This window comes from Tyto alba, unplaced genomic scaffold, assembly GCF_018691265.1.
Source record: "Tyto alba isolate M040663 unplaced genomic scaffold, T.alba_DEE_v4.0 Super-Scaffold_21, whole genome shotgun sequence".
Taxonomy (NCBI): domain Eukaryota; kingdom Metazoa; phylum Chordata; class Aves; order Strigiformes; family Tytonidae; genus Tyto; species Tyto alba.
This window is the reverse complement of record NW_024881295.1, coordinates 8,963,512-8,990,482: the sequence shown is the minus strand read 5'-3', so window position 1 is coordinate 8,990,482 and position 26,971 is coordinate 8,963,512. Positions and strand designations below refer to the sequence as shown.

General features: G+C 41.0%; 1 protein-coding gene across 9 annotated transcripts in view; it reads left to right on the top strand.

The window, feature by feature from the left end:
• PPFIBP1 (PPFIA binding protein 1) overlaps positions 1-26,971 on the top strand; it is a 124,797-nt gene that overhangs the window by 82,510 nt on the left and 15,316 nt on the right. For 3 of the 9 annotated variants that reach the window (XM_032986058.2, XM_032986059.2, XM_032986060.2), the window contains 15 exons: positions 1,131-1,244; positions 1,788-1,919; positions 8,385-8,477; positions 8,971-9,063; positions 10,824-10,938; positions 12,450-12,482; positions 13,803-13,864; positions 14,577-14,661; positions 17,615-17,772; positions 18,720-18,850; positions 20,412-20,465; positions 21,639-21,699; positions 22,832-22,861; positions 24,044-24,215; positions 25,729-25,761. In XM_032986058.2, the coding sequence (XP_032841949.2) occupies positions 1,131-1,244; positions 1,788-1,919; positions 8,385-8,477; positions 8,971-9,063; positions 10,824-10,938; positions 12,450-12,482; positions 13,803-13,864; positions 14,577-14,661; positions 17,615-17,772; positions 18,720-18,850; positions 20,412-20,465; positions 21,639-21,699; positions 22,832-22,861; positions 24,044-24,215; positions 25,729-25,761 (1,366 nt within the window). The remainder of the gene's footprint in view (positions 1-1,130; positions 1,245-1,787; positions 1,920-8,384; positions 8,478-8,970; positions 9,064-10,823; positions 10,939-12,449; positions 12,483-13,802; positions 13,865-14,576; positions 14,662-17,614; positions 17,773-18,719; positions 18,851-20,411; positions 20,466-21,638; positions 21,700-22,831; positions 22,862-24,043; positions 24,216-25,728; positions 25,762-26,971) is intronic. The other 6 variants (XM_042795343.1, XM_042795342.1, XM_042795341.1 and 3 more) reach the window with 6 other exon arrangements.

The following is a 26,971-nucleotide window of genomic DNA, read 5'->3' as shown; positions in this document are numbered from 1 at the left end:
AATTATTTTTTTTTTCCGCTGCTTCATTCACAAGACATTTTGATAGTATGTGATAAAACTTCTGAGGATTTATTTGCAGTTGTGTCATCTTGGACAGTGTCCAGAAGGCTTGCTGATACCCGAGAGTTAACCCAGATTAAGGATAGGTGTGAATTTAGATTGCAGAAAAAAACTATAGGCCTTTTTTTCTGTGTATATGATTACTTTTTGAATTTTGTTATCTGAGCAGGTCTGCAGAGCAACCACCTCCTTGCATTCGTGCGTATCCTTGAGATCACCATTTTCCATGACCGTTCATATGCTGTCTGCATCATGTGGCAGAAGTCCTGTCCTCGTGAAAGGTTTCAAAAGCTGCAGGACTGGCCAGTGGGCGGAAGGAGATGAGCAGCTCCTTGGAGGTCCTGCTGACCTGCTGCTGGGCTGGACTGGGTCAGCCCCGGGTGCTCTTGGCAGCTAGATGGCTCTTGCCATCAGAGCTGGGACTGTCTGTCACCCCTTGGTCTGCACAGGCATCCTGCTGTCCCCTGATGCAGACCTGGCTGTGACACACAAAGCGCTGCTCAAGACAGCTTGTCCTCATTCCCAGCAGTTCTGCAGGTTTCCTTGAGGGAGCTTGTTTAAAACAAAAGCTTCATTCAGAAAAGGCAAAATGACAGTCAGTCTGCAGCCTCAGAGGTGTTGTGTCTTGGTCTTGCCGTGTGTTTTAACCTCCTTTGCTTTTACTGTTCTGAAAAGGAGGAGCTGTATGTTATGTTACACTGTGTGCAATCACTTGGAAAGGAGAATAAATTATATGCAGCGAGGCTTAACTATTTGGTTGTTAAGGTAGGAGCTAGTGGGTTTTAGTTAATGTATTGTCATAGCAAAGGCATAATTGTTGGCTGTAAAATGCAGCAGCCACCCCTTGTGGAAACTTCCAGGACAAGTTAGGAAGAGAGAGGCAGAATTACAATGTGTCCACCAGAACTTTGGCTGAAATTCTAGTAAGCATGAGGGAAGAGCTGTCCATCCTCTACTGTCGTCTTTGCCATACGTTGTTCAGCACTGTTACTCACATACAGTTCTTCAGGTGACACACATGGCATGGATGCAATGTACTAAACATACATTTCTTTTTCTCTGCTGCGCAGGTAAGTGTGCTTACAGACCAAGTGGAGGCTCAAGGAGAAAAGATTCGGGATCTGGAGTTCTGTCTAGAGGAGCACAGGGAGAAGCTGAATGCCACGGAAGAGATGCTGCAGCAGGTATTTCACAGCCCCATGTCTGTCTTGCTGTCTGTCTTCATTCTGTCTTAATGAACTGCATTTTGCTTTGGTGAGAGCAGTGCACTTCAGGGTGTTGCACCCTTTGATGTCTCTTAACTAAATGATTATTTTCTACCATATTTGCTTTATAGTCTTTGTACTTAGTAATGTCAGTGCTTCTTTACACAGTAGGAATCCAGTTCTGCTCTTCTTTGACCTCACTGAACTTCAAAGAGACTTGTATTAAAGCCTCCGGCAGGATGGGTGGGTTCTCCTCACAGCTCCTTGCTGCCCAGAGCACACTGTGATGACATACAAGCATTTTTCTCATCCTGGCAGCCAACTCATGATAGTGCTTCCATGAACTCAGATGTATCCTCGGTGCCTGGAGTCTGTCAGATAGTGTGTCCCAGGGCTTCAGATAGTGCAAAGAGGAGGGTGATGCTTTTCCCCATGAAACAGGCCTTTAGCTGTAGAAATAAATAACTGATTTCTTCCCCTTGAATGAATAATTGTGTTCTCTTCCTCCTTATCCTGAATCAGGAGCTTTTAAGCAGAACATCCCTTGAAACTCAGAAGCTGGATCTTATGGCAGAGGTTTCCACTCTGAAGTTAAAGCTTACATCTGTAGAGAAGGATAGATTGGACTATGAGGACAGATTCAGAGACACAGAGGTGAGTAAAACCCGACTGAATAAATTGTGAAAGCTGTGTGTGGCTTCACATGACCTGAAAATCTCCTGGGATTTTTTTTTTTTTTTTTTGGCCAGGCAAGAAGGGAACTCACCTTTAAGGTTAAAACATGTCTCTCTTAAAATAAAAATTGTCCTCTTCAGTAAAATCTGATTTTACAAAGAAAGATTTCCAAAACCGGTTTTTGATTCTTGTCATCAGATCTCATGAGGGGTGGCATTTAGGATGGATTGAAATAAAATCATGAACATACTGCACTCTCCTGTCCCAACCTGAAACTTGTCTTAGTAAGGCATGTCTGAGGCAAACGCTTAAGCCCGTCGCAAGTACAAAAGGCATGCAGGCGCAAAGACATGGCACACTAGAAGACATAACTTTTGTTTTCGGTAAGAGAGAATGAAGTGACTCGGTGTGTGAGGGCATTTTGAAGCCCCACTTCAAACCCCAGCCTTACAGAAGCCCAGGGCTGAGGGGCCAGCAGTTACTCATCCCAGCCTGGCCTCAAGCCCAGCGGTGTACAGTGCCAGCCAGAGCTGCCACCCCTGGCAGCGCGCTCCTGAGGCATTTGCCCTCTGAGCTGCAGATCTGTGCAGCTGAATCTTGCTCGTGTTTGAAGCCAGAGAGCCTCAAAGCAGGTGGGCAAACCCAGTTTTTCCAGGAAACTCCCAAGAATCAGGGCAAGCTTTGCTGCCAGGGTGACATACCCCATATCAGAAATACCTTGGAGTCTGCGTAGGAAGCAGAACAAAATTTCCAATTCTGAGTTGATAAATGAGCTGAACTGTCAGACATTTGTGTTGTGGATGTTCCAGATGTCATTCGTTTTTAGAAGGAAATAAGCCATAATGTCATCACAGGAGACAACATTTGTCCTTTACAGTTCAATTAGTGATTTACCAACTCCATTCCAGTTTCCGACATACTTTCCAGTGAAGTGTTGTTCCTTGCTTGTATTGCAAGCATAAAAGCAATAGTTAGGCTTGCTTTTGAATTACTTTCTTTGGACCTGTCTGAAGTAATCTGCAGACAGATTGAAAACTAATGACATGAATCATGTTCAGATTTGAAAGGTGGCGATCATTTACGTAGTGATGGCAGCGCCTGTTCCTGCGGGTAGCACATCTGGGTGTTGTCAAGCTGTGGGTTGGATTCATGTTTCCCTCCCATTACCTTTTTCTCTAGTTTGATACCAGGTGTGATGTGAAAGATTACAGAATTGCCTTAAAAGCAGCCAGTTTTGCAGTCTAGGCAAGTCCTGCATATGGTAATGCTGGAGAAATTGGCAGGGGGAAAGGTGGAGGGAATCGTTGAAGGACTTCTACGTCCATAGGAGATGTGTTTAAGAGCTGGCTGCTGTCATAGCTCCCCTGAGATCTTTCTGCCCACACAGTGCTCAGCTCTTTCATGAGTTACAGCATACAACAAATAATTCTCTTCACCTGTATACTGACATCTATCACAAGCAGCCCAAATGATAGATAAATAAGTTGACTCAGCAGTAAATGACTTGGGGGGGGGGGGGGGGGAAGGTTTGGTCAAATGACCACAGTGAGCAGGTGCTTTCAGAACTGGATTCCACTGCACCTCCATTTGTAAAAACCCCGTGGTTTCTTGTGCTTTCCAAAACAGGTAACAAAAATAATTGGGCTTTGAGTGATTTGCTCTCTCATTCTATCCTTATTTTTATTGAATATGATTAATTGCTGAGCTTTCCTGTACTCCTCCTTCCTTTGTTTCCCCCCTGTACTGCAGTCTCTCCATAACTTAATAGCACAACTCACCATACCAAGAAGGCGGACATGGAGCTACCTCTGTTCCCAGAAAAGTGGTCACAGTGTGGGGACCACAACATGCACTGCAACTCGGTAGGCTCTGTGCAAGAGGCTTACCTGCGTGAAGGCCTTTCTTTTTGAAATACCTTGAAATACACTTAATGTCTTTCAGAAAAATACAATAATGTCAATTGTTTTAAAGGTATTTACTATAATTATGGGCTGTATAGATTTATATCCTGGATATTTATGCCAGAACTAATACACTATTATGAAAATGTTCCTCCCTCCCTTTGAAAACCAGAATGATGTAGTTTAGTGTGATAGAAATTAGTATGTTGTTTCTTTTTTTTTTTCAACACTTTATAGCTGTAAAAAGGCTTGGGCTTAGACACTGAAAGGGATAATATGTCTCAATTTCTATTTTATTCAGTGAAAAAATGAATGGCTGATTAGTTGTAAGGGTCTCAGCCATGTAAAATCTCTAACAGGTATTTTGGAGGCAGTACTTATTCAGAAGTACACAATATTTTATTCAGTATTGATCTAATTATATTCATGTTTAAAGTAGTAGATGATCAGTTATTTCAGCAGAGCTGAGTATTTGAATATTTAAAATATTCTCCTGTAAAACACATTATGGCATTTACATGCAGTGTTCAAAATAGAAAAATTTTTATACCCAAACGGGGACAGAAAAGCTATGAATATTGCTTCTGTTTTTATTTAGGGAAAAGAAAGTGAAACCAAAAAACAACATTGACATCTTACATCAACTTTTGTGGGGCTACTGTCTCCTACAGAATTACCATTCAGATTAAGTCCTTCATATTATCCAGTTTTTACTTATGTATGTCATTGCAACTTCCCATTCCAGCTTGGTATGTTTCTCATATTCACCATTCTTTCTCTAAACAGATGCTTCACTAGATCTGTAAACGTTTTTTCCTTTGTGCTTGAGGACTGTACTGTCTAGATGTTCACAAATACACAGCTTTTTTCAAAGCTAATTGTATATTTAATAGAGCTTTATAATTGTCCTGTTCTTTAAATTATTCCAGTCTTTCCACTTTCTCAGCAGACACTGGTATTATTTTCCTTAAGGAGCATGGGTGGTCTCAGTTGGGCTGAGTTTATGTAAGAAAATATCATCAAGGGAGTTTTTTTAGGGAGGAGTCCATAACCAGACATGGTCTTTGAAGCAGCAGCCAGCGGGTAAACTGGCTCACTCATGGGAAAGTCTTCATAATTCAAACACCACCAGTCCCTATGCGCAGATGAATTTCTGAGTGGAGCAAAACAATGAATGTAGTTTGTGTTTCCAGTGCCAGTAAGGAAGCCTCTGACCCCCAAAGCTTAAAGTTATCATTGCTGTTTTGTACCTCCCTGGCCCTGCTATGAAAAGCACAAGTAACATGAGCAGGAAAAGAAAAGGCTTTGTGAAATAGGAGTCTGTATGTCCCACCTTGTCAGCTCCATTCATGGATCCATGCGAGGAACAGATGTTGGGTGTTTGCATGAAGGGACCTTACTCCAGATCAGAAGACGACCATTTCATGGCCATTTCTTGTTTTGCATGTTTTTAAGACAAGAACATACCTTATGCCCAGGGCAGGTATTTTAACCCATTTATGGGTGCCCTACAAGGAGGTATTAAAATCAAGCAAAGCAGAGGCCATACGCTGGCCACCATGTGGGTGACTGTTTTACTGTTGATTCATCCAAGTCAGCCAGGGGACTCAGTGGGTTTTTGACCTGGTCTCAATTCCTGATGAATCTGTACAACACCCTGAGTGCCACGGGGATATACACACCCCAAGCAACACACTGGTCCCAAAAACTCTTCAGGTCATAAGCAGTTATAATAGTTGGCACCTTCGGGTTTCAGACAATGCTGTGATCTCCTTGCTGGGGCTGGTGCAGGAGGGGGCAAGGTGCAGTCCTTGCTGTGAAAGGTTTGTAGTCGAAATCAATTGAGCAGAGAATAGGGGAAGGAAAGGATAAATGTTTCGGGGCAGCAGATGGGAAAGTGAAATACACTGGGAGGATTAGGATTTCTTAGGGAACTTCAGTGCCTTTGACAATCTCTACCTCTGGTAGCTAGCCCAAAGTTAAATAGTAATTCAGTAGCAGGGGAGACAGCTCTCTGGGTGTTTCCTTTTTCCTCTGATTATGTGTGCAAGGCTTGACCATCTCTTTTATACTAACAAGGGTCTGTATATGGAACCTGATCAATCTTTAATGTACTCCTCTGCCTCAAAAAGATGAGAATGAATGTCATTTACAGTTACTGTGTTGTAAGTAACTTAAGACATGATTTAATATTGCACTTGCAAGAGAGTAATCAAAAATATTTTTAGGACAAAGTGTGCTTTTAGGGCTTGTCTGTCTTGAACCCTTGAGAAATTGTATGGTCTTTTCAGTGACCAGCTACCAGGGGTGAAGGATCCCATTACCCATGAGGCCCGTAACAGATGAAGCAGGAGAATTTAGTTTTTGCTCCAAGATCTTACACTCTTGGATTCTGATTGCAAGGTTGCTGTTTTCTGTGACATTGTGACTGCATCTTGACACTGCTGTTAATTAATATGGGTTGTAATAACTTCTTTTCATAAAATGAGAAGACTTTTGGTTTGTTACTCATTTTGCCTCAGAGGGGCCTTTTGAATACTGTTAACTGGTTTCCTTCTCCTCCTTCAGTATTTTAAAAGTCATATAGTTCAAGGGATAAATATGTAGGCAATAACCTCGGCAGTTACTGCTACACACCGTATTTTGACATTGAATTGTGCCAAAGCAAAAATAGTGTCTGCAGGAGAGAAAAACCCCAAACAAATCAATTGTCATAGTGTCAAAGCTGACCATCAGACCTGGGAAGATAGTTTTGTTAGAGATCTTGAACACTTAGTGTTGATAAGAAACAGCTCAATTGATGTAGTCATGCAGACTGACATCCATCTACATTTATACTTCTGAGTGATGTGCTTTGTAAAGGTCACACATTAAAGAATCAGTGAGGAATTGCAGGTATACCAAGTCATACATTAGGCATAGTAATTACCAATGTCATCAAAATGTTCTGTATTTTCATTTTCCTTGTAGTTCTGGTAACTGAGCTTGGATCTTGCTAGAGAAATACAGATGCTGCTCTGTTGCCATGAGGTTCCTTAAGCACAAAGTAACAACCAGAGGCTTGTAAGGTCAGAATATGTGACGTGGGGATGGAAGGCAGGTGTTACTAGGGACCTATGAATACCCTTTAAATGTTGGCTGCTAGCTTGTTAATTTATAAATTATAAATCTTTATTAATTATACAAATAGCTCTGAAAAATTGTGCTTACAGTTGTTAGTTTGATGTACAGTGTTGCTTGACATGGATAGGATTTGCCTTACCATGTAAGAAGACAAGCAAAACTAAGTACCATACTACCTTCTTGGTAGTTAAAAAGCCATTATGCTGCAGTTCAAGGCCTCTTAGGTTTTCTGGGGTGCACAAATATCTTATCTTCTCTTTTGAAGAGTTTCCAGATGATACAGCATTACAATAGCTGCTGAGAAACTGCTTTTTTTTTCCCTTTTATTTTCTTTTTTCTCTTTTTCTTTTCTCACAAATCTAACACTGATCTGGTGTCCATACTTAAACTAAAGGTCGGTGAGGTCTACATGAAGCAGAAGCTTGCTGGACATCTTTGAGTTGTGCAAAAGCCACGGCTTTCTGGTAATGTGTTCCCCTGCTGAGCAGGAGGATAGTTTTCCCAATAAGCTGTGGTTTGTTATCTCTTATATGGAGGAACCCTCTGTCCAGGCTGTTGCCCGGGCTTTCTGCAGGTCTGCAGCTGGCTTCTTACGATCCATGTCCCCATCTAGAGGACAGAGAGGTTTGGAAGAAGGAGTGTGTTGCACCTGGGTGGCACAGGCAAACTCAGGGTTCATTTGACCACTGCGGGGAGGGGGCTGTAGAGCTGGTGGCACCCGGGGCTGGCCTCCGGGCCTGGTAGGTCTCTCCGGCAGCATGGCCAAGAGGTAGAGCCATTCTCCTGAAGAGCTCAGGTGTGAGTTGGTGGGGGCTCCGAGTTTCATCCAGACTGGGCTGAATTTGCAAAGCTCAGATGTAGTGGCACCACTGATGCTTAAACACACATGCCTTTGTGCTTGTAGAAACCAGTGATAAGTCTTCCATTCAGCCCTCAGAGGGGCTCATTTGAGCGACGAAAACAGACTGGCACTGTAACCACTTCGTATTTTGAAAAGGCGGGTGACGGCTGGCAAGCCTGGAGGGGAGGATGTGGCTGCTGTGTATCGAAGGACGGCTGCCATGGTTTTCCATCACCCACTTGTAGTGGTGGTCATCCACTGGTGGCATGTGTACATCCTGTCCCAGAGGGGCAGGAGGCCTTTCTTGGCCCACAGCACAGGGAACACAACTTCAATTTATGTCTCCCTTTGTCCTCTGCTCTCTTGCATTCATTGCAGTAATGCAGAACAGAGAAATACAGTCCCTGAATATCTAGGAAACTTTGAATTGCTTGACTTAGCTATGAATTGGGGTGATGTGTTTTTGTGTATGGAATGCCTTTTATGTGCCACTGTGTTTTTGCAGTCCTACCAATGGGGAGCTGTTCTGTTTACTGAATTTTTTTGTCGTTTCTGGTCTTGTTTTTTCCCTTCACTCAGGATTTAATCCAGGAAATCAATGAATTGCGGTTGAGAGTGGGAGAAATGGACAATGAAAGACTCCAGTATGAGAAAAAATTGAAAACAACCAAAGTAAGTGAGGCTGAGGGGAAGAAGCAGGGATGGCTGTAAGTCAGGCTTTAGAAGTTCACCCTCTTTTCCCCAGTCCCTGCCTGCATCCTGCAAAATCCTGAGCACACTCAGGCCTGGGGGTTTCATTGTACTCACTTAGCAACAGGGGTTATTTCCAAATTTCATGCTATGATTTTCAGATCTGGGCATTGTTTTTTGTGAAGGATAACTTACCATGCAGCTGGATGTTAACAGTATATTTATTACCTTGTTTCACGTATGTGTCAAGAAACACCAGTTGTGGTACATAAGGTGTGTGCTACAGGTGAGACCAAAGCTCAGCATTTATTTTCTCCCTAAGTGTGCTAAAAATCAGCCACTTCTTCTGAAGAGAAAGCATACACCTAAGTAATTCTAGCAGCCTGTTTCTGTAAGTGTCTAACTTCTCTTTGCCATTTAGCCTTGTCTCTTTTCTATCTTTAGTTTTCTCTTACTCCTCTGTCTCTGTTACCAGTCTTTAATGGCCAAACTTTCTAGTATGAAAATCAAAGTGGGTCAGATGCAGTATGAAAAGCAGCGGATGGAGCAAAAAAGCCAGATGCTAAAGGTGTAGTAGTTTCTGAGTAACATTGGGCCTGTTTTGAATCCTTTATGTTCCACCATTTTATGGTCTGTCTTGCATCATGCTGTCATGCTCTGTTCTTCATTAATTGCTGTGTGTTGATATGCAGTGCACCCTTTCCTGTTAGATGTGGAAAGCTCCTTATGTAGATATTCCTTGTGAACAGCTTTTATGTTGAATGGGAGAGGATTTTAGTGCTGTGAACTTTGCATAGGTCACGCATAATAGAATTAGACTTGGGTTAAAATCATTCCCCTTCCAAGGGAAGATTGCCTCTTCTGTAGCTTATGTCCATTATTCAGACGGAACTTTTTCTCACCTTTTTAGAGAAAATTTATTCATGAAAGCTAGCTAGAAAATAATGATTCTTTTATACTGTCCCCTCTCCCACGTGTAAATTTACATATCGTGTTTCTAATTCAGGGGAAGAAATACACATCAACAACCACATGCAGCTCTAGTTGCCCCTGGGTATAACAGCAGGTTCTCAAGTGACCGAGAGATGGTCTTGTTTTGGAGAAGCATGGGTCCTATACTGACAGAAATCCCATCAAAATCAGTACCGAGGTGGGGCACTGGAGGATTGTATTGCCCAACCACTGTTCTGGAAGAATCTTTGAGTTCTTGAGAATTTTCAGATTGATCTATTTTTTAATGATGCTTTAGAGCAAAGAGGAACCAATTTCAGGAAATTCTGTAGTCTGGGCCATAGTATGGGTTGCGGACATCACTATATATTTGCAACAGATCTTTTGAGGGAAGCTCAGGAATATACTTAAGCCACAGTATTCTAGTTTGTTTTATTCCTTTAAGGATTTGAAACTTCAGTTAGAAGCTGTAAATGCCAAAATTTATGAGTCTTGCCTTGTTTTGTTTTGTTTACAAACTGAACAAATTAAATTTTCAGTTTTGGGTACATTTGCACTGAGGGTACTGTCTTGATGATGCTGTTGCACAAGATCCTCGGACATTAAAGAAACATGTTACTAAACTGGGTAGGATTTGACTCAGATTTTAAAAAGTTAAATGCATGGATCCGTGCCAATCACTTGCTAGTGCAGATGGTTGAGATCTAAGTTAAAATTTGACAGCGTTTATCTAATACACCCCAACTCCCCCAAACACCATCTGTCTTACTCCCATGAATCTCAACTGTAAGCTTCCTTTCCCAGTGCTTGATCAGCAAACCCAAACCATGGCAAGGGTACCACATTTTCATCTGAACTGCTTTCCAGTGTGTGTTTATGTGCCTGATGGTGTTGTGGTTGATTTTTCTTTCATAGAAACAGTGGTTATTTCTGAAATTGTCCTCAGCCTTGTGTAAGCACAGTTCCATCATTGTCCAGCTTTGAACATGCAAAATGCCCTATAAATTACAAAATGTGTTCGTAAACTTTAGCATTCAGTCTCATCACCTGCATTTTTTTCTGTAAGGTTAAATAAATAAGAAAACTGCTTTTTTTTATTTTTTCTTTACTATTTCTTTTTTTAAATTTAGATATAAAATCTCTTTTAAATTATACTTGAGACTGACCCTTTTGAACTATAGGTTCCCTGACTTTGCCCCCCACCATGAACTCAGTGCTCTGTTGTGATGTTCAGAGTCAGTTTGGTGGGTGTACCCTCAGCCAGTGTAAATGTCAGGGAGCCCTCAGTTGTTCCCACTGTGCTTCATAGGAGGGAATTTCGGAAACGTCTTGTATGTGTGTGGAAGTTGTTACTGAGTGATTCTGTGTCTGTTACAGGATGAGCTAGGAGCTTTGAAAGACAAACTAGAGCAGAAGGAAGCTGAGGTAAAAAGGTTGCAAGAAAAATTGGTTTGCAAGCTGAAAGGAGAAGGAATTGAAATTCTGGACAGAGGTAAGAAGGGATGCTCTCTCACCGTGTCCTCCTCAGTCACCTTATCTGAGGTCATATTTCCATGAATGGTTGTACAGGAAATAAGAGATAAAGCCTCAATCTTCATATACTTTCTGTCTTCATGTTTACTTCTTTTAATATATTTAGTGGGTGTTTGCAATGCAACGGCTGAACCTACTGTCATAGCAAGTTCTTGATCAACTTTAAACTAGCCTAAGTAATCCTTAGTTAGCTCTTCGTGTGGCTTGAATGGTGCCTCAAAAGATACAGTTTATATTGGCAAAGAAATCCTTAAAGTAATGTCAACAAGTTCCCCCAAAAGATAATATTGAAAAGGAAACTTTCTGTGTTGGTATCTATGCTGGGCTTTGCTTGTACACCCCTTACTGGTGAAGAAGGGGAAAAGCCATACTGCAAACCAAAGTATGACATGTGCAAGCAAATCTTCCGTGTGGACCTAGCTGTTAGTAGGTGAAATTGAGGACTGGTTCTGGATTTGTGCACTAGTTAAGTCTAAATCCTAATTAAGCTTGAATTAGAACAGTATTTTTACATGTCAGGTAATTCTTTTATTTGCTTGCAAAGAAGAAATTACATCAGTATTTATTTGGGGGAAACACAGATTCAGGAACTTATTTAAAAATAGAAGTTTTTCTTTAAAGCTCACAAAAATTTTCAACAGACTTTTTTGACCTGTTGCAATTTCACTTCTGAATATTGCTGATTTTAAGATTGTGCTTTTAAAGTACATTTTCTAGAAAAATAAAGCCAGGAGAGATTAATTAGTCTCCTCCCCTGACCTGAGGAGGAAAATGCTGTGTGTGTAGATTGTCACATTTTATGTAATAAAATTATCTGTTTTCAAAACCACTGCATGAGATCACTAAAAGTGACCACACTGAATTGTGATTTTTTTTTAAGAATATTTAAATGTGAGCAAGGTCTGACTGTTGCATTTGTGACTGCTTATATGGGTCTTTTCTTCCTGGGGGCTGCTGTGTACGCTAAGCTCTCATTACTCTCTGGTTCTCAGCTTTATTTTAGTTTTCAGTATAGCTCAGCAGGAGATCTTCTGCCATGATAAGCCACATTTTTTCTGCCTTGAACCAATATTAAGTAATGCTGTTTTCAGATAACACAGGTTATCTGCCCCATTAGCTGAATTGTGCTTTCCAAACAAATATGCATACATTATCACTTAACTGGCTTTTGCCAGTAAAGTGTTAGTTTAAGAGTAATCTATTGGCATAAGCCCTTTCTGAGGCCTTACAGGTGAAAACATACAGTTGAAAAATATATCCTTGGGACAGGTAGTCGTGTTTGAGAGCAGTGAGGCTATTTTGTGTCATTAGGAACGATAGCACTGGGGGAGTGCAGGTTGAAACTGTGAACTGCTTGCTTCTGCAATAAGTGAGGAATAGTTGACTCCTTAAGTATCAGTATTGTCTTAAAAATTATTTAATGTCATAACCTTCATGCTAATTTCAAATCCAATGGATTTTCCTGCGCAGATGAAAATTGTAAAAAGAAGCTCAAAGATAAAAGTAAGGTTTCTGGTGTCTTTTCACAAACATTTGCATTTCAGAAGTGCTTTTCAGAATAGCTTTCTGCATGCATTTGCAAAACTGCTTTAACAAACATTGTTAGGTTGCATCATCTATAACCCTTAGTTACAGTAAAATTTGAGAATACGGGTGGATAAATCACACTTGAAATACAAAGTTTCCTGAATAAAAGCTGATAGACAAAGAAAGACTTGGTCTCATGGAGACTCACAAAACAGTAGTCTCAATGAAATGCAGTTGCAATCCAGTAAACCAGATTTTCAGTTAGCATAACTGGGTGAAAATCATTGAATCGGTTTCTGGTTCAGCCCAATGTGTCTGAATGTCTTTCATCTAGAAAGCCAGCCAGGCAGCTTGTTTTCTTCTTGCATTTCATTAAGGAGGAAAATGTTCTTCCCACTCTGTTTGTTTTCCAATAAATTTTAGGAAGTTAAAACAAGATAAAATGCTTTCTGGCCTGTGAATTTGTCCACCTGCCTACGTTTGTAACAAAATTTAAAGTTTCCTTCATTTATGCAAGGTAGATTTTTAGCAAAGATGGAGATTATTTCCATTCTTTTTTAATTTCCAGTCCAGAACACTTCCAAAATCTAACCTTGTTAGACTATACATGTTTCCAGGTATTTACACTTCTTTGTAAATAAGGATTATAGATGAAGCACAGAACACTGTCATCTGTAATAGGGAACTTTTCCAAGTCTGAACTGCAATATATATTCTAGCATGACTGCTCATCACAGCAAATACTTGTATCATTCCATTGTGCTGTCCTCATTTCTACATCCATACTGAGTTAAGACTAAGCATCACTGCACAATGCTTTCTTCATCATATCCATTAATACTATTGCTTTGTATAGTGTTTTTTTTTTATGCCATTTGGAGTCTTTGTTGACTGTTGTAATGAGGATGTGTTTTATTGCATTCCAAATGTTGTATTTTTATATTTTGGATTTTTTGTTTTGCAGTTATTTGATTATTTGAAAGATGGAGATAGTGAAAGTCAAGCAATACTTTTACTCTTCACTTTTCCATTTTCCTAAGGCATGGGGGGTGGGTAAGGAAATTTCCTGAATGTAATCATTTCCTTGATAAAAATGTCAGAAAAAAGGTTTTGAAGAAGAAAGGATTTTATTCTATATTTTTCCATCTAAAATAGAATTTAAGTGCCTTATATTTTGTCTTTTAATTTGTAAATTTACTTTCAGATATTACCGAGTTGCTTCTAGGTTTTTTGTTTTTCTTACTTCCTTACACTGTCTCATTTAAATTGACTTAGAGAACTGTATTGTGTTTTTAGATATAGAGGTACAGAAAATGAAGAAGGCGGTAGAATCTCTAATGGCAGCAAATGAAGAGAAGGTAGCAAAGTCATTTTTTCGTTAATCATTCATCAGATTGAGTTAAATCTCAAAGAAAATCTTCACATACAAACTTGTCACAATTCAATTAAAAAATCAAATTTGTAAAAACCAATGATTCACTGTAGTTAGAAGCACCGCAGTGCCTTTAAGGGACTAAAACTGAGCATTTATGAGCTCTATCACATGTACGCAGAGTCCTTACACTGTTGTGTCTTTGAATTCAGTGTGACTGCAATTTACACCCTGTTCTGAAAATGCAAAGAGCTCCATACAAGTCCCATGAGATATCACAGGCTGCATTTCCAAAAGGGCTTTCTCTAGAATATTAATTGTTTTCATGTATGGCTTTGCACATTCATATGCATGTGAGTTTTGTAGGATGTTTTCTTTTGATCACCAAAGCCCTAAATCCTTTGATTACTGCTTCCTTTGTACATGGTAAATTTATTATGCTCTACCTTTGACTTAACAAGGGAGCTGAAATCCACTTTCAAGGCTGGGACAATTCTGGTGATTAACTAGATGGTAGTTTTTGCTAAATACAAGTTTGGATATTTCAAAGCCTCTCAGAGTTCTGGGTCCTGTCCCACGCATGCTTCCCGTTTCTTCTAGTCTTACAACCAGTTAAACTGAATAATATCTAGTATTTGTATTTCTTATTTTTGATTTGCTGAAGGAAGAAGAACAGTCATAACTTTCCTTTATTTTAGGATCGGAAGATAGAAGAGCTTCGGCAATCACTGAATAGGTACAAGAAAGTTCAAGACATGGTGATATTGGCTCAAGGTAAAAAAGGTACTGTACAATCAAAAAAACAGTTAAACTCTACTGTCATTTAAACTCTAAGTGTATTGTGGTAGTGTTATATTGACTTACTATCTTTGGAGGCATCTCTTAGGTAGAGTAAAAGCCAGTTCTTCAACTGGTGTGGACTGGTAAATGGCCTTTTTTGTCCAGGCAGCTGCACATTTGGGTTCTGTCCCATTTACCATCTGGTAGTAATAACTATTATTGTCATGTTGCTTATTTCACCCTTGTAAAATTAGTTTGAATATAATAAGCTCTCAGGGTCTTTCCACAGCCTCCCGAAATGCCTTTCAGGGCTGGTTGCTTCATTAACTCTGTTAAAAATTGCCGTTCCAGTCTCTTGCATGTATTCCTGGGCAGGAGTTGGCAGCCGAGCAGAGCAGTGCCTGAGCATGCATGTTCCTGCAAGCCAAACCAGCACTGCCCCAGCAGCTGCACACCCTGTAATAGCAATGCCCAGGAGCTGCAAAAATGTCTGTAGCAAAGTGGATGTGCTGCCAGGACTGTGTTGTGATGACATGCCATGTCTTTGGCATGTAATGAAGCCTTCACAAACCACCACGTGCAGCACTGTGGAATAGTTCTCCTTCCTTATGGCAGTGGAGGGCCAGGCTGGCTTTTTCCATCAATCGTTTTTCACACAAGCCAACAAGAAAGCCTTCTCTGCCACCAGATAATGAGCTTAGCTGTGTGGCTGAAATGGTAGGTATAATATATACCGTAACATGTAATGGTCCATTCCATATGTGCCAAGACTGGTGGAGGTTTCCAGATCCTGGAGCTTCTGATCCCCAAAGGTGATAAATGTTGAGGTGGTCATCAGTTTGATGTAATTGCATTGAATACTCTATTTCTCTTCTTTCTCCCTTAACAGAAAATAAAAAGAAACACATGTAGAACATTACACTGAAATGTTTCTGGGTTTTCAGATGAAAACACTTAGATGTTAGAAAATTAGCATTTCCCTTTACAGCAATAATCCTGGCCTGGTGGGTTTTTCCCTGTATCATCCTGTTTTTTCAGCACTAAGTGGCATTTTGTAGGTCGCTGTCCTCTGAAAAAACTGTCCCCAACAAATTTTAGACATTATCATTCTGATGATGTATGCACGTATAATATACATGCAACTTAAAAGTCTGTGCACCACAGTGTTATATTACCACCTTATGGAAACCGCCTTTGTCACTGAGTCCTCTGAGGGTCAGAGAAGGCCAGCTCAGCCTTCCACAGACTTTGAATTGACACGAGCTCATTGCCTGAACTTCTTTAGGACAGGCAAGGGCTGATGGCTTTCGTTGGCTGTGCAAATGCTGGAGGTGGATGACCTGTGTAGGAGAGGGATGTAGGAGCCCCAGGGGATCCTTTCAAAGAATGAAGATTGTCAATAGCCAGAAATGACTGAGGAGGCAAAATATGTATTTTTGTGGTGGTGGATTCATGTTTGGGCTCTTGGGTCTGCTGTCTTAGCCCAAGGCAGAAGAACTGGAGGGTAGAGCCCCATTTGGACATGCTGCCAAAACTGAGGCTAACACCCAGGGAAAAAGAGAGGTTCCTGGTACCCCTCTTTGCTTCTGCCTGGTTTTTGAGAGGCCATCTCTGCGGGGAGGCAGCAATCGCAGCAAGGAGATCCTGACCTCTGCTTCTGAGGGGACCAGCAGATTTGTGGGGCTGCCTGAACACCCCTGACCACGGTTCCCAGCTGGCTGTCCTGCTCCCCAGTGAGGACTGCAACCCTGAGGTGGGCGCAGCAGTGGTGCATTCAGGAAGCAGCTTCTCTTAGTCCAGTGTCATGGATGTAAGCCTGGACGGGAACCAACATGTGCCAGAGCATGCTGGGCTGAAAACTGTCTGTGGGCTTTGGATCTTGGTATGTAAGGGATTTCCTTCTGTGAAACCACTGAGGGTCGCTAAGGACACAGCTGCATGTCTTTGATCTGCAAGGCTGGGAAAGCACATTATCAGTGAGGGAAGAGGAAAGGTGGTGATGAGGGCAAAACTGAGTGTTGGAGGAGTAGTGTTTTTTGAATAGGTATTGCTCTGTTGTGCAGTGCCATGGCTTCAAAGACAGGAAAATGTCAAAACAGACCTCAAGTCTCTGGAACCTCTGCTTTATGGTCAATTCATGGAGCACAGACAGATATTCCAGGCAGTGAAAAATGGGCAAGAGAGATTTTTGCTGTGAGCAGACTTTGGTGTGTATTTGCATCAGATCTTTGGCAATGAGTGCTAGGTTACTGCTCACTTTCTGGAATGTATTGTTTGACTTTTTTTCTTGTTAGTGTCACTACTTTGGTATTGATGACAAGTGTGGAAATCCCAAGCCTTTTGGTAGCACTGAGGCAGTTCAGGAGCAGCGAGTTGCTCACTGGGAGCAGAGAATGCCAGATGCTGGTGCAGGCTACAGCATTAACTAAATGAGACACACTCAGTTCGTGGCAGTCAGCAAACAATGTAGTCACTTAAAAGTTGGCATTAGACTCTTGAGCAGTAGGCTGCATTTTTCCTGTGGGTAACTTGAGGATACCATAGAGACATCTTGTGTTTCAGGTGGACTTGACCCCCAGTCCTTCCCTAGTGAATAACGGAAAAAAAGAATTTATTATGAAATTCCACAACACAGGACAGGAAATAACTACTGCAGTTTATTCAGCTTCTTGAAACTGATCCCACTAAATGCTTTGAGGGCATTTGCTGGGCTTTTTGCTGTCAGATATATGTCCTCCCTCTGCTTCAACCCCGTGATGTGGTGGTTGAACTGGGAGGCAACATTTGGCAATGGCTCCCCTTCTCCTACTGTAGTCTGCCCTAAAAAGAAAAAGTAATCCTAGCCTCTTCCCTTTTTGTCCCATAAATGAGCATGGCAGCTGCTTCTTGCATAGGAGCAAGGGTCATCATGTGTCCAGAAGTAAAGCAAACAAGTTTACATCTTCTCTCCCTTCAGGCAAGGAAAGTGACAGTGAAGACTTCTTGAATTCAGGGTCTGTTTCCACGGTTTTATTGGACACACCAAGTCTGACTGACCCAGAGAAAAGCCCATCCCCAACCCCAGTAACAGCATCTCCAATCCATGATGAGTTTAACGTGAATATTCACGAAGAGGTATCTTTTTTTTTCTTTCTCATTTTATGCAATCACTCCTTGAAAACACCGCTTTGCTGGATTCATATTGCAGATGCCAAAACTCAAGTTTCTGAAAAGATTATTTTTCTGGGTTACACAGTTTTTAGTAATGTTGCATATCCTTTTGGAGAATGTAGTTTTCTTGTGAAAGCTGCTGAGGGTTTCATTTGAGTTCAGTTAAGTTTATTTTTCTTAATCATCAGATGGGATCAGGAGACAGCAAATAGCTGTTTTTGTCATGAGAATGGGTCTAAACTACTTTTTCTGTCAAACATAGAAATTACTTTTCATATCAAACATAGCTGTTTTGGGAGCTGCATTTGTCAGGAACTGGAAGTAAACATGCTGGGACTTATTAAATATATCCTGTCATATTTAAAAAGGTGCAATCATCATTACATCCATTCAGTTAAATGATATGTAGGTTGTGGTCCAATCTCTGACTTTTATAATCACATTTTCCAGTAATAAAACTATAGATCTCTTAAAGTTCTGAGTCAGAGCAGGGACTTGGCTGACTTAATTGACTTACAGCATGAACGCACTATGAAGAAAACTAAATTGAATTAAATGTTTAGCAGCTTTTTGGTGTTCTCTGAGCGGCTGAGGACGGGAATAAGCCTGAAAAGTGAACTACTCTTCATGGGGTCTGTGATAGAGATAGATTTAGCAGGCAGCTTTGGGAGACTTGTGAGATTTTTGTCTGTGCTGTAGCTTATCTGTGCAGTGATCCATGTTTTATCTTCAGTGCCATCTTTCAAGTAGTAAATCATTGTATTACAATAGAAAGAAATTTTTTAAAAAATCACTTTTAAAAATCTTATTTCAGATCATTCTTTTCCTGGTTTATCTGTTACTCTTTTTTCATTTATGACTGCTTAATTTCAGGTCAAAACAGTGTAACATGTATTCTTCATTCTTTTTAGAATTCCTTACAGATCCACACCAGTATTTTACAGATTTCAATCCCTTCTTTTTCATCAACATCGAAGGGCTCAGAAATTGTTGCAGAGAAAGTGAAAACACAGCCTAGGCCGGATCCTGCAAGTGAAATAAGGTATTACCGTTTCCATGTATTTTTCAATTGTAAACCCAATATTCTGTGACGATTAATGAGAGTAATAATCTGTCAGTTACTGTATTGTCAACTCCTTAAATCAGTTAAACAAGGCTAGCATTCACTTGACTAAGCAAATTGGGCTTATGTTCATGAAGTACGTTTATTAGATCTTCTTCAGTAAGTGAGTATTAGTTTGGTTGCTGTTGCTTGTAGCAGCACTCATACTCTATACCAGCTGCTTCACAAGAAATGAACAGAAGGAGAGAAAAACAGATCTAATGTAATGAAGGACACAGAATCATTATTTTTATCTAGGTTTACATCATCTAGTTCTGGCTGAGATAGTGTTGGCTGTGGTAGCACAAATGCATTCCTGATGATTTGCATTCAGACATTTTCCACAGTTGCTAAAGATTGGTGTAAGGCACTGCCAAAACTGCAGCAAAAGGACTGTCTGGCTTTAACCGTGAGCTGTTAATGGAGCCCCAGAAGGAAACCCAAGCAGCATTTCAAAAGATCAGAGAAAGAGATATCCTTGCTGCTGTCATTTGGCATGATGGAATGCAAAGATATTTCTTTGCTGGCTCTTATGAGAGCCCTGCCTGAGATTTTAAAAGCTAGACAAAATGTGTAGACACAGCGTCCCCGGGAAGTCGGGGTGAGGATGTGTGGCTGCACCCCAGGGCTGTGGCTGAGCTGTGGCACCCGGGGGCCACTATGCTTGAACCCTTTGCTGGTGAACTCTCATGGGTGAGAAGTGGCTTCAGCTTCCTCCAGCGTTTCTAAGCCTGCACCCTCTTTGCCTGGGTGAGGAAACCCAGCCCCTGCAGAGCCACACTGGCACTTCAGGGAGTACTGAAAAGCACACTGGGCTCAAATCTAGACAAAGGCTATGCTCTATTTTTTTTTTTTCTTCTGGTTCCAAATCACTGGTTTTATCTAAATGAGTATCAACTACTAAGAATCAAAAGGCAAGGAAATCTCGTTGGCTTAAAACCATCATCAGTCTTGATGTGAAAAAACAGTGCAAGCACAAGTTGATGTTTGATTTTTCCACTTCCAGTCAAGGACAGCACCCTATCCAGAAGACCTGTTTTGCTTGGTTTCTACTGTGCTGTGCCTCACGCAGCTCTAGCCATCACCATCAGGGATTTCATCTGTGTCCCATCTTGAAAAAAAACAAAGCAAGCACTAACCTGCAGCAGAATGCCCCTCGCTGTGGGTGACTCACAGGGAGCTGATGACCTCCACTACTTGGTGCTGCTGCAGACCCTGCACATGCTGTAACCTTTGCGTTTATTTAATCTGAGTAGTGCAGTATTGTCACCTATTTACAGTGCAGGTTGTCTTTCCTGAGGCTCTTGAGCTCACCTTTGTCCTTTATCTTTTACAAGTCTTGCCATCATAGAGGGGAGAATTTGCCATGTGTTAGTACCATAACAGCTGAATTGAAAACAGGATTAAACCATGCTGAGATGATAGAATTTCTGTATTGGCAAGGTGTTTGTACAAGATGCCCAAATGTCTTACATTTTTCATATCTTTTTTATTCTTACAGTGAAGGAAGATCAACAGGTTCCTCCCCAGAAACTCAGCTGTGTGATAGTCCAGTGTAAGTATCACAATCAAAAACATTTAGGAAACATACTTGTTTGTGATTGTTGACTTGAACACCCCTCCCAATGCACCTGCCATATTTTACATTCACATGTAAATATGTCAACTAATTCTAGCCAAGACGATATTTAGTGGTGGTAGTTTTCTGCTTGTGTCCTATGTTTTTGTGATCATTATTTTCCAATGCTTTATCTGTGCATTTGTGCAGTCAATTTCTTCTCCATAATGAAGCATTTCTAATTGGGGTGTAGACTGTCAATATACTTTGAACTTTACAGGTTTCCATAGTACATGCACACATGATTTGCTTTTTTCTTTTGATAGTGAGGGAAGGGTGATCGGCTGACTACAATGAGAAAATATTTTTAATTTCTGCTACACAGCCATATTCCCAAGGGAAATCAGTGAGACTATGAACTTGGAAGTTGAGTCAAAGTGATTTGTTAGTAAGGATCCTAAGTCAACAGTTTGTCTGGTACACAGTATGAGGCTCAGCAGCTGTTTTTATTTCGAGTGACTTAGTGCCACGAGACTATTCCCAAAACCAAATTCTACTCCCCTTACATTGGTACAAAGATAGGTAACTCTGTAAAAATGAAGTTACTCTTAATTTATATGTGGTTGCAGAAAAAACTTTAATGGTAACGTTCTCTTCAACCAGACTTAAGTGTTCTAGACTGTAAATCCCACCAGAAGTTGGGGAATATCTGTTCCAAAATGGAAAATGGAACTGAAGATAAAATACTAAAACACACATGACAAGTTTGACTTAATATGCTTGGCTTCTGTAAGGATTAAATTAGTCAGAAGCCTGTTGCTAAAAATATTGTTTTCCATAGCTTTTGTGTATATCACTTCCTTTGCCTGTGTAACTTCTGCTTGTGCTTCTGAAAATACAATGTTAAATAAGAAGCCAAAAATATCCAAAGGTAGGCATGTCACTGAAGCATTAGTAGCAGTAGTTATGATGTGGAGGTTCTTACAGTATCTCATCAAATTGCGTGGGCTCTTATTAGTGCACTGATTGCTTTAATTCAAAATGTCTTTTGGTTTTGGTATATCTCATCATATACTATAATGCTTTCTCTAAAGCTGATTCCTGAGAGCGTGTTTATCTTAGCAAATTTCATTCCAGTAACTTGGCTTGGTTTTTATGTCGTTATTTCAGAACTTCTTTGCTGCAGAAGTCCAGCAGTCTGAGCAGTTTGAGAAAAGAGACATCCGAAATGGTTGGTTTGGTCTCTTACTTCCTCCCATCCCCTTAGAAATAGGGGTGATGTCTCTGGTGTGGCAGTAACCCTGTGGATCCTCTGTTGCCTTCTGAGAAACTCTGAGTCAGAGTAGGGCTCCTCATGTCATGTGTTAGCAATGGTCACATACATGTGGTATCTTCTAGATTTTATTAAAGGAGAAAATCTGTCCTTGAAAACACAGGCTTTTTTCTTTTTTCTTTTTTTTTTTTCTTTTTTGCATGAGGCATTTATCTGAGACTCTCTTGCTGTGTTTTTCCTCAGATAATGAGGTTTGTTTTGGTTTTTGTTTTGTTTTGGTTTTTTAATTGATATGCTTTTCTGATTTAAGACAAGAAGAAAGTCCCACTACCACTTCCTACCTGTGTTTAAGGCACATAATTTTGGAAGGCCATGTAATTAATGCACTGTAAAATACATTCTGGGGTGACTGTATGTTTTAGGTGTTCAGGAGCAAAACACTGAGCCATTGTATGCCTGGTGGTAGCTTCAGTTTAGGTGTCTTTTGAAGTAACCAAAAGCAGCTAGCCTCTAACAATGTCATCAAATCAGGGCAATTCCTGTGCTCTTTTTTGATAGTCCAAACTCCTAAAAGCTCACGAGTTCACTGATACTCAAGCCCCTGAGCTGTTCCTTGCAGCTCAGGAGGGATGTTGACAGGACTGAAAATGTAACCAGAACTCAGTGATGAGAGCTAGTTTGTGAGTTAGGGTTTGGAGGTTTTTTTTGCTCGTTTGGACAGCCAGGGAGAGGAGGCTGTGGATGTTTTATCTACTTGGCTTCTACCCTGCCTGATTCCTGCTTTGGGTCCCCTCAGCCAGCTGTGCCCATTAGTGCCTTAACAGACTGCATGTAAATAATTATGTGCACAGCTAACCCTTTACAAAGTAAACTGCAGCAACGGTGTTTTCATGTCATCTCACTGACCTCAAGGAAAGCAAGAATTAATCTGTTTGAAAGACAACTCTGAAGAGATTTATTTTGGGGGGAAAAAACAATAGGCAGGGAAGGGTGTTTCAGTCAGTGTTTAACTCAGGGCAGCCGTAATGAATTGAATACTGGTCATAAACCATGACTCTTTAAATGTCTGTCTTAAATCTTTCCCAAACAGGACAGAGACTCTGCACAGAAGCCAACAGAGGTAACGTGTGTGTACGGTCTTGTGCATGTACATGGAGAAACACAGGCAGTGATCAGGTGTTGAAAGGCTTAGTTGAGTGAATTGCAGCATGCAGTTCCAGAGGGGGAAGAGCAGACCTGTAGACAAGATAATGAGGAGTGTATGATGGTTGTCACTGTCACTTCAGTGTCAGACTTACAGTGTCTCGCACATTCTTGTCTTCTCACACATGGATTATCTTTCAGTCTGGTTGAGCATAAGGTTGCCATCTAAGCTATTGTTTTCCCCCCATATTCTACCACTAGATAATTAGCAAAGCTAACCATAAAGTATTTTACTGTCCCTGTAGTTACCTTTGATTAGTGTCTGTTTAAAAGCCTTTAGGTTTCTAAATCGTTTTCTGTAAGTAGCAACTGTGTCCCTAAAAAGACTGTTATTGCAGAACAGTTACCCTGTGGTACCATATAGCCGTATTTTGCATGCAACAATTATTACCCATAGGAAGACCAGAGCAGAGGCAACATACCTCAGATACCACTTGTAAGATGAATGATGTATTGATTCAGCAAAAGTATCATATTTGGATTGTGCGTGGGTTTGCTTCTTAAAGAGACAGAGAAACAACCAGCAAGGTTAAAACTACTGCTTTAAATTGCCTAACTGCTACAGGTGACGTCTGTCTTGGCATTTATACTCCTTGCTTGATAATTTCCTCTCAGCTGACAGTGGACATAGTCAGTTAATCCATTAATTCTGAAGTTGCAGAGCAGTGATAGACAAAAAGAGCTGTCTGACACTTGGCAGAGAACCAATGGGGGTCTCGCCCCTTCTTGCTTCCCACTGCCCTTACAGCTACCAGTGGGGGAGACAGCAAAGCTGAAAAAGTTCAGAGTGCTGAAAAAGTTCAAAGCCTTCCAGGACTGTGTTTTTACCTTTTCCATACCTGTAAGCCAGCCTTGTAGAAACTGAGAAACATCATAAAGAAGGCAGGTTACTCTTAGAAGGTAGTGATAGTAATCCTGGGAACATATTAAAATTAAAATCTTGTTTGTGTTTTCCTTTATGACTTTTACATTCTGTTTTCTTGTAGTAACAAATGAGAGGGATTCTCCAGATTATCTGGCAGCAGTCACTTTGCAGTCTCTCTCAAAAGGCCTTTTGCAATTCCCTGATACTGAATCTTTATTTCCCTAACTTGAGCAGGTTAAACCTCCTGTGGAAGGTAATAATTTTGCAACCCTCCCTCCGAAGTCTCCTTCTCATGGCGGCACAGGCGATGAGGATAGTTTTGGTACCCGTAAAGCCAGATCTTCATTTGGACGAGGCTTTTTCAAGATAAAAAATAACAAGAGGACCGCGAGTGCCCCCAACCTAGGTAGGTATCATGCACCTGCATGGAGTTTCTGTGTATTTTGAAGGATCTTAACAACAGCTGTAACTGTCTTTAGAAGCAGGAAGGCCGGCCTTAGTCTCCCTGTGACCTTGTGTCACTTTTCTCAGTAGGATGTTTGGAAAATATTAAACAGCAACAACAAAAAAAAAAACAAAAAAACAAAAAAAACACCTCACTGATGTAATGAAGTATTTGATCTGTTTCAAGCTCTGCTGTGATATGTCCTCCGGGACCTTGTAGTGGATTGCTGCTGCTCTGAAATGCTAGCTGTTGGGCAGTAGTTCACACAAGGGGTTTGTGGGCTTTTTTTCCCCTGGCTCCATCCTCAGTTTATCTTTCATAAGATTTTTAGACATACAGAAATGAGGCAGCAGCACTCAGTCTTCCTCTTTATTTTATGTGTATTTAAGCAGCCTTGCAAAAAAGATGGTGACAACGGGAGCAGGACTGACAAGTTACTCAAGCTCTTGTTGATTTTTGGACCTATAGTAGAGGGGTGGTTGTTCTGGTATTGTAATTTGATGACATTTGCACATGACAGAAATAAAAATAAAAATATATTCTGCTTAATTCAGAAGTCACTGTTGCCACCAACTGAAATCCTACTTGCATTCACTGCTCTGCTATAGTAGTCTTTCCACTGTTTCAGTTCAAGCATCAAGGAGGTCTGTGCATCAGATCTACTGCCATTCATCTGAAGGTTTTGGCTTTCTCTTGCACAAGATTTAGGAATTTAGCTCTACCTTTCAGAAGCCTGAAGGGAGATAGCTTCTGCTTTGTTGAGCTGAAAAGTCTCCTGTTCTTACTTAGAGACAGTTTTAGACTTTTGTTCAAAATAAATAACATACCCACACATTTATTATACATTGCCCATATTTGCCTGTGACATATAGCATGGGAACTTGCTAGCTTACTTGGAATAGATGTACAGTCTATTCTGAGGGTTAGACACTTTTTTTTTTTTATGGTTTATTTCATGTGTGCTTTTGTGTAATCACTTGTTTCATCCTGAAATTAATTTGTCTGACAAAGTGGGGTACTTGTGGCTGTCATAAAGGATTGGAAGATGGGCCGTCTAGACCAGGGTCCTGTGAATTTGAGTAAACTATTTATGTTATCCAGATTTCAGTGCTTCCATCTGTAAAGCTGGTGTCCAGATACTTGCCACCTCACAGGAGCCTGTGTGAGTCACCTGCCCAATGTGTCATGGAGCAAGTGACCTCCCTGCACCGAAGTGACTGCGGTGCTGTTTTACCCTCTCCACCATAGAGCTCTACTGCATTTCTTTTTTGTGAGAGGGGGATTAACAGTGAATTGGTAATCCTAATCTCTGTGTGAATTCAGCATTGCGTGTGGCGCATGTGTCTCATGTACCTCCCTCCTTTTGTCTTGTATTTTGCTGACATAAGTTTTGAACTGTGTTTTACCTTGTCCCTCTGCGTGTTCTCTCCCGTTGTGCTGCGTGTGGTTATGTGCGTTGTTTGGATATCTGAAGATCGCAGTCGAAGTGCAAGTGCACCTACTTTAGGTATAGTAATCCTGCATGTCTGCCTGTACCAGCTTTGTGTTGTGACTGCTGCTAACAGCTGGTTATGGCCACACACTTTTCAAACAAGAATTAGACACCAGAGCTCTGCATCGAAACTTTTGTCCATCACTAAAAGGAGTTTTCATGTAACATCTGCCCTCTGCTAAAAGTCAGCTGCACCATTTCTCAGTAACTGCTACTAATGAGAGAGATTGCGGGTTAATTTGCAGAGACCTTTGCCGTAACTTTGAGCACAAAGTTACCCTCAGACCAAGGTTGCAGGTGGGAATCGGTGATATTTAAATATTAGAGACACCTTTGTGCTGTTACCTGTCCTGGAGCCTCTGGAAGACCTTAAGGGGTGTCAAAGCAGGGAATGAGGTATATTTCCCAGGTGTTCAACTAGGGGAGTCCTGGGAGGAAGGATGCATAATTCCTCTTCTAAGACGTAGTTATATATATTATAAATGAATGAGAAATAGTTGGGGCAGGTGGGGATGGAGCCATTCATGTAGTAAAAACCAGTCTTGCGAGCATTCCCTGGGTGGTTCTAGCAAGAGCAGGTAATACCTGCAGGGTCCTGCTTTAGCAAGCAGAGCTGTGTCAGTCAGGGGGTTGTAGGGCCACCCGGCGTGCCCCTTGCTGACGAAGACACCAAGTACTCTGGGTCCTCTCGGTTTCCCATGCAGCCCCTTAAATGTTGGCTGTTCTGCGGGGTTGTGTCAGTGCATGAAAGGGAGTGAGGTACAAGGAGCAAATGTTGCAATACCCGCAAATCTCTGCTACTAATGCACCCAACCTTGTCCTGGTATTCTCTCTCTAGAATGCTGTTTAAATGTGTTTTCTCTAAGCTAGCACTTCTTATACAAGTAAAGCAAAAACCACAAATGCAAAAGCCTGGTTCGACATTAGTGCTCTCACTGGCAGGATCCCTGTATTTGATAGCAGTCAAATAAAAGTACCCGGAAATAGTCTTTTATGTGACCTTGTTGCTTCATTGCAAGAATTAACATCTCAAGCATCAGTGGAAAATGGGACATGTTCAAATGTATTCTGACTGAATCATCTAAACTTTGCCCAGGAGAAAGATACGCTGGCGAAGCCTGCAGTTTGTTGCTGTTTGTGGCATGCTGTGGCCACCTCAGCATTAACTCTGGCTGGAGACCACATGTCCCAGTGATGTATGCTTTACATTGATTCACGTAACTTG